Here is a 7,614-nt window from a genome sequence, read left to right on the forward strand (position 1 = left end):
AGACTCCTCCACACAGCCAGTGTAAAGCCAGCATGCATGCGATGCCCTGTACCAGTATAGGAAGGGATGGTGTGCTCAGCTACACAGAGAGCTTGCAGTGTAACTATGGGATTTAATCCACTTAATATCGAAATAAATAATGAGAGGGAAATGGCGCCAAAGTAGCCACTTCCTTGTTTGAGTCACTGCAAACTGCCAGTTCGCTGCAGAACCCCAGGGCTTGCTGCATAGTCAGAGGGAAATGGGAGTGGCAGTAGCCTTGCAAACAGCGCGTCACAGTATGTCAGGCCTGCTCTTCATTGTGAATGCAGGTGCAGTTGGTGTCCCGTAAGTGGGAGCCAAGTACCTGGGCTTCGGAGCAGGCAGGAATGGGTACAGAAGTAGATACTGTGGCTTTGCACATGTGGTTTTTCCTTATATGTGGGGGGAGGTGGAAGCACTTTGGCATCTCTCCAGACTGTCAGCTGTGCTGATGACAAACAGCTTGCAGTGAAAGCAAAGTCCTTGTAACATAGAATGATTGGCAAAGTAAGGCATGCTGTCTGCTGGCTGACATTTCAGAACAAACTCAGAACTTCTCACTAAATGAACAAAATGGCTAGGAGAACTTGGGGGAAATAGCTTTATTTATGTCTCTCCCCTCCTGTGCCCCACATGAAGACGTGTATGGTCAGGGTTATCTGAGAGCTGCAGGGCAGGTGTGTTCTGGGAAGATGGGGGTGGAAGACTGGTAGGAATCACATCAAAAATACACTGGAAAGAGCTGGCGTGATTAGGTGCACTTACCTTTAACTTGATCTTCCTTCTCAGCACATAAGCAGTTCCATCTTCACTTACATTAACTTTCCACTCCTAAATTACATAACAGGATTTCAAGGAAAGACTCAGGTTAGTGATCCACTAACCATGGCCCCAAGTCAGTCAACAAATAACAAAATAGCGTCCAGTATTAACTTACAGGAAAGCAGCAAATGAAATGTTCTGAATTCTCGGGTGCAGGGGGCCAGGCCGGAGCACACCTTTGTTTCTGTTCTAGGAAAGTCAAACTCCTGAATAGTAGGCTCGTTTTGAATAGGAGGACTGACTCCTATCAAATGGCTTGAACCTTTTGTACAAACAAAAATGATTGTCAAGTACAGGTTAACAGCGATCAGTCATGCCACCCAGTTTCATTCTCCACTGCTGTGTGCCTCTGCACTTCAGAGGTAAGTGCTGCCATGCTGATCTGGTGGCCCTCATTTTGTCCTAGTGTAAATGGCCACACAAGGAGTATGGGGAGGCAGTGGAGAGTCAGGCCTCTGGTCCTCTCAGGAGGATGGAAAGCCAAGGGCAGAACCTTTTCATTGGAAATAGCAGCATGGTGTTAATGATTCATTTCTGCTGTTATCAAGAGCTAAACGTGAAAAGGGCAACTGGCATGTTAGTCGCCCCAGTGACAGGAGATCCTTGTGAGCCTCAGATGAGGGCATGAGCTAAGTGGATATGCAATATTTTCCTTCTGGACATCTTAGGTTTTAGAAGACTTCAGAAAGAAGATGAACTGTGACAAAGTCAGAAAACTTACTAGCTTAATCAGTACTATTGTGAGAAAGATCTTTCTTTAATGGCTTAATTCAGAGCCACTTGGACTCTGGCATCTGAATTTGTGGTTCTACTAGGTATTTGTAGCTCAGATAGTGCTGGAATAATAAAACATTTCAGCTTCATAGTTCTACATATCAACTAAACACTTTTGGCTGGCCCATGCCAGCCAACTCAGGCTCATTGGTCTTGGGCTGCAGGGCTGTGTCGTTGCTGTGTAGACTTCCAGTCTCCGGGGCTGTGCAAGGTGGAAGGGTCCCAGAGATCAGACTCCAGCCTGAGCCCAAAAGTCTACACAGCAATGGAATAGCCCAAGCCCTGCGAGCCCGAGTTGACTGTCAGAGGCCAGCTCTGGGTGTCTTGCTGTGTAACCACACCCTGGAATTGCACTTGTGCCTTAGCAGAAAATAACATACTTATCCCATATAGTGGTGCCTACTGGTGCTTGGGAGCTTACATCATGGAGACGAGCCCTTTGACAAAGTATTTTAAAATACCTACTGGGTTTGCTCCTCTGTTCAGGCCACTTCAGTGTTTTGGGGGCAGATGCATGCAATAAAAATCAATCATGGTATTCTGGCTAGAAATTTACCTTTTACACCTGTTGTGCTTACAAGATCAGTTGTTGATAGCCTGTAACGTAAACATTAATTGTGATCAAACTAGTCTCTTTACTAATTTCTAAAAGGCAACAGTACCTTACCATACCTCTCCTTCTCTTCCATAGATATCTGAAGCGGGGAAAGACTCCTTGCCTTCTTGGTTGCATTGGGAACCGAAGAGTAGCACCTTGGAAGGTCTGCCCCTGGATACTGACAAGGGTGTGCATTACATCTCAGTGAATGCAGGGCAGCTGGAGCCCAATGGAAGTTATGTGCCCCAAACCATCAATGTCTTTTCCATTGAGGTTCACCCTGAAGACCACAATGAACCTCAGTCAGTACGAGTGACTTCCCAAGACCAGAATGAGGCAGCACCATTCATGTGTGGCACAGAGGAACCAGTCACAATCCTAACTGTAATTTTGGATGCTGACTTAACAAAAATGACACCAAAGCAAAGAGTTGAACTTTTAAACCGAATGAAACGTTTTTCAGAGGTGGAACTTCATAACATGAAGTTGGTTCCTGTTGTAAATAATAGACTCTTTGACATGTCAGCCTTCATGGCTGGGCCAGGAAATGCAAAGAAGGTGGTGGAAAATGGGGCCTTACTCTCATGGAAATTGGGATGTTCTTTGAGCCAAAATAGTGTTCCCAACATCAGCAATGTTGAAGCTCCTGCTAAAGAAGGTGCCATGTCTGCCCATCTTGGCTACCCTGTTGTTGGCTGGCACATTGCTAACAAGAAACCTCATCTTCCTAAGAGGATAAGGCGGCAGATTAATGCCACCCCTACACCTGTCACTGCCATCGGGCCACCTACAACTGCTATCCAAGAACCACCAACCAGAATTGTTCCCACTCCCACATCCCCAGCCATTGCTCCACCCACAGAAACAACGGCTCCTCCAGTAAGAGAGCCTATACCGTTACCTAGGAAACCTACAGTTACTATTAGAACAAGAGGAGCCATTGTTCAGACACCAACTCTAGGACCAGTTCAGCCAACCAGAGTAGTAGAAGCCACCAGTACTATCCCTGGGCAGATTCGCCCAACGATGACTGGATATGTAGAGCCTACTGCTGTGGTTACACCACCCACAACCACTACTAAGAAACCAAGAGTTACCACTCTGAAACTAGGCACACCATCAACAACAGATTCCTCTACAGCTACAACTCGAAGGCCTACCAGAAGACCCAAAACTCCTCGACCTACCAAGCCCCCTGGCACGACCAGATCACCAATCACTAAGTTGGAAACCCCCTCTCCTCCAACCCGCATACGCACTACCATTAGTGGTCCTTCCCGTGTGTGGGAGCCAAATGAGCCGCCAAGGCTGACAAACCACATTGACAGGGTGGATGCATGGGAAGGCACTTACTTTGAAGTTAAAATACCTTCCGATACATTCTATGATAAAGAAGACACCACTACAGATAAACTGCAATTGACTCTAAAGCTGAAAGAGCAGAAAATGGTGGAAGAAAACTCCTGGGTCCAGTTCAATAGCACTAGTCAACTAATGTATGGAATGCCTGATCACAGCCACATAGGTAAGCATGAGTATTTCATGTACGCCACGGACAAAGGTGGCCTCTCTGCAGTGGATGCTTTTGAAATACATGTTCACAAACGGCCACATGGGGACAAGTCTCCAGTTAAATTCAAAGCCAAATTCCATGGAGACCACAATGCAGTGGCCACTGACATCAATAAAAAGATTCAGTTGGTAAAGAAGCTGGCTTTTGCGTTTGGTGACCGGAACAGCAGCACCATTACCTTACAAAACATCACCAAGGGCTCCATTGTAGTGGAGTGGACAAACAACACTCTGCCTCTGGACCCGTGCCCGAAAGAACAGATCAGAGCCTTAAGCAAAAGAATCTCTGATGACTCTGGTGGTCCTAGCCCAGCCTTTTCCAATGCCTTAGAGCCAGAGTTCAGGCCCATAAACATATCTGTGGTTGGCTCCGGCAGCTGCAGGCACATTCAATTTATTCCAGTGGCTAGAGATAGCAGGATTATCTCTGAAGCCACCCCGACGTTGCTGGCAGGTAAAGACCCCGAGAAGAGCAGTGAGGATGACGTGTACCTGCACACTGTGATCCCTGCTGTGGTGGTTGCTGCTATCCTGCTGATCGCTGGCATCATTGCCATGATCTGTTATCGCAAGAAGAGAAAAGGCAAACTCACCATTGAAGATCAGGCCACCTTCATCAAGAAGGGAGTGCCGATCATATTCGCAGATGAGCTGGATGACTCCAAACCTCCCCCTTCCTCCAGCATGCCCCTGATCCTTCAGGAGGAGAAAGCCCCTCTCCCCCCTCCAGAGTACCCAAACCAGAACATGCCAGAGACCACCCCCTTGAACCAGGACACCATCGGGGAATATACTCCATTGCGGGATGAAGACCCCAATGCACCTCCATACCAGCCTCCCCCACCTTTCACAGCACCCATGGAGGGTAAAGGCTCCCGCCCGAAGAACATGACCCCCTACAGGTCTCCACCTCCATACGTCCCCCCTTAATGAATAAAAGATTCTTTGCGGAGTAGGGGCCTCTAGTCCCGTGCCAGGGTTGTCTGTAGGGACTGATGGCCTGCAAATCCATTGCCAACCAGAAACACCACTCAGAATCCCAAACCGCAGCCAGCCCCTCTCCGGAAATGTTCGCTCACCAGAGTGCTGGGGAGACTTTGGGACACTGATTTTATTTTTGCCTAACAGCTTTTATTTTATTTTATTCATAGAAAATTCTTCTTGGCTCAAATGTATTTCTGATGGCAGGCTTCTCGACGCGTCCGCGGACTGGTGAAAAGGGAGAGAGATGGCTGGATGTGCAGGCAGCATAGGGGGTGGCACTCTGAGGCTCTGCTGTTTGCCTTTAACACTAACTGTACTGTTTTTTTTTTTCTATTCACGTGTGTCTAGCAACAGGACATAACATGAAAGATAGCCTACAAATAATGACATTTAAGGGACTTTCTGAAGTCAAGGCTGAGTTTTTACATTTATTCTGCTGTTTACCTAAAGTTGTCTGTGTAGTTTTTGGGACGGGGGAGGGGAAGTACTTTGCTAAAAATCAGCTCCAGAGGTGTTTCAAACCCAGTTAGAGGATGGACCTAGCCAGTGTTTTTATCAGAGGAATCCTATTTTTTCACATATTGTAAAATTGTCATTAGCCTGGGTGTGGGCACCCTTTGCCAAGCGGCCAGGAAACTCCCTGCCTCCACATAGGCTGTTGCTGGCCTGCCGAGATCACCCTGCCCGTCCCCATGCTGCTGGAGAACAGAACTTGGTGCCTCAGAACAGCCTGGAAAACATCCATTGGGTAACAGAGAGTGGGGCTCAGTCAGGCTCAAAGGGGCAGCATCTCCACGGTGGGCTGCATGGTTGTGGTGTGAGCAGGCCAGCAGTGGGGGGCTCTGCCAGGAATGGGGGAAGGTTTTATACTGCCCCACTTCTCCATGTAAGTAGCAAGTGCTGGGGTTTGACACACTTTGAGGTGTTTTGGCAAAGATGCAATATTTTTATGTAGTGTGTTGCTATCTCCTCACTTCTCCTTGAGCATAGTATTGGCACAGCTTCTCATCCATCCCCTCTTGCTGTCCCAACCCACTTGTTCTGCACCACCCTCACACTCGCGCGCACATTACGCTGGCGGTTGGGATCTCCGAAGTGCCAGAAATGGCTCAGAGTAAAACTCTCAAATCTAATTTTTTACTAAATTTTTGATAAAGCCTCAAATTGTTTTATTAAAAAATAATTAAAAATGGTAACGCTGACAGCAGTTTGTATGAGCTTAGCTTCATAGTATCAACTCCATGGGACTGGCTGCTTTGCTCACTTTGAGTTCTGTCTCTTAGTCATTGTTAAATAATAGAGCCATGTCTAGGTTTCTTGCCTTTTTAAAATGAACTTCCATCATTTCTCCTGCAAGGTTGGGGTTGCCCTGTAGGCTGCTCCTGTGCTTTTTTCCTTTGAACTAAATCATTTTAAGCATGGATTTTTCTTGACCGTTTGAGAACTATTTTTGGTACATTTAGAGGGAGGAAAAACCCTTTGCAATAATGTGGCCCTGCCCTGGCCAGGGCTGGCTGGGCAGGTTCTGGCTGACTTTGCACACCAAACAGACACTTTAAGCCATATTGACTGTTTTGCAAAGTATGTTTGTGTGCTGACGTGGCCAAGTTACACACCAGTAGGTGACTGGAGAAAATGACCTTCACCTCTTAATTGCTAGGCTGGCATTTCCCATCATCCCTTTTCTCGACTTCAAGGGAGTTTGCCTGTCAAAAGCAAACACTAGTCTAATCTTGTTAGGGCCTTAGCTCTGCACTCTCTGCTTCTGCACCTACAGGGGCATGGGAGGAGTGAGGTCAGGGTGGCTGCAAAGTGCACCTCAGGCAGGGTTTTAGTGGTGCTGGCTTTACCCCACACCAACTGTGACTCCTCCCCCACTCCCCCCTTGCAGGAGTGCTGAAGCTGAGCAGGCTTCCTAAGAGAGCACTGGCCCATCTTTTCCTCTCTGGCAGTAGGGGGAGTGGGAATGTCGTCACCCAGATGCTCTGCTGGCTTTGTGCTGCGCCTAGAGCTGTGTCTGGAAGCCCTTTGCAGCTGGGAGTAGATTGGGAGGGCTGAGCTGGCAGCGGCACATTTTGGGTGCCTCTTCAGCAGTCCTGAAGTTATCCCCACATGCGCAAGTTGGAACAGACTCCCAAACAGTGCCGTTGTCCCTAGCAACCGCAGCCTCTCCATACTGGCCATGCGCAGGCGCACATATGTCAGGCCTGGGCCTACCTGTCACCATAGAAACTGGAGGCGAAGGGGCAGTGAACAGAATAATAATAATGGCATTCTCAGCGGCCGCCTTCCCCTTAGCACCAGTGCTGTTTGTTTATGCCACTAGACACTGTAATGGTGAGAGAGACTTGTATTAAAAAAGTGTTCACCAACTACTGCTGTGTTTTTATTCCTTGTATGATTATTTTAAAGATGTTTTCTGTATTCTGTAAAGAATCCGATCAACTAAATAAACCCGTGTACTTTACTACACCGCAGTGGGCTCACGCACTCTTCCTCCGCTGCTGGCCGCAATCGTGAGGCGTCACCCACCCAGCAGGCTCCTGGGGCAGAGCAACTGCTGTGGTGTAATTCCAGGCCCAGCAGAGCTTGGGGGCAGCTCTCGGAGGGTATTCTGCCGCTAGCTGTGGGACGTGGGGGCTTTTACTAAGAGCTGCTGGCTTGCCCTCAGTTGTGCCTGGCGCTGCAAGGCGGGGTGTGTAACTCTGTCTGTTTAGATGAGAGCCTCTCCCATTTGTGTGCTCTCTAGGAAAGAGTGAAGCAGACAGAGAATACAAGCACTTGAGTTACTGCAGGGAATCCCAGTCTGCCACCAGCATGCAACCGAGAGGTGCTGGGTACAC

General features: G+C 48.1%; 1 protein-coding gene across 4 annotated transcripts in view; it reads left to right on the plus strand.

Annotated features, from left to right (window-relative positions):
• DAG1 (dystroglycan 1) overlaps positions 1 to 7,243 on the plus strand; it is a 110,705-nt gene extending 103,462 nt beyond the window's left edge. For all 4 annotated transcript variants that reach the window (XM_077822170.1, XM_077822171.1, XM_077822172.1 and 1 more), the window contains one exon: positions 2,309 to 7,243. In XM_077822170.1, coding sequence (XP_077678296.1) covers positions 2,309 to 4,717 — 2,409 coding nt within the window. In that variant the 3' untranslated portion in view covers positions 4,718 to 7,243. The remainder of the gene's footprint in view (positions 1 to 2,308) is intronic.
• The last annotated feature ends 371 nt before the right edge of the window (positions 7,244 to 7,614 follow it).

The sequence above is a fragment of the Eretmochelys imbricata genome, chromosome 7, assembly GCF_965152235.1.
Source record: "Eretmochelys imbricata isolate rEreImb1 chromosome 7, rEreImb1.hap1, whole genome shotgun sequence".
Lineage (NCBI taxonomy): Eukaryota > Metazoa > Chordata > Testudines > Cheloniidae > Eretmochelys > Eretmochelys imbricata.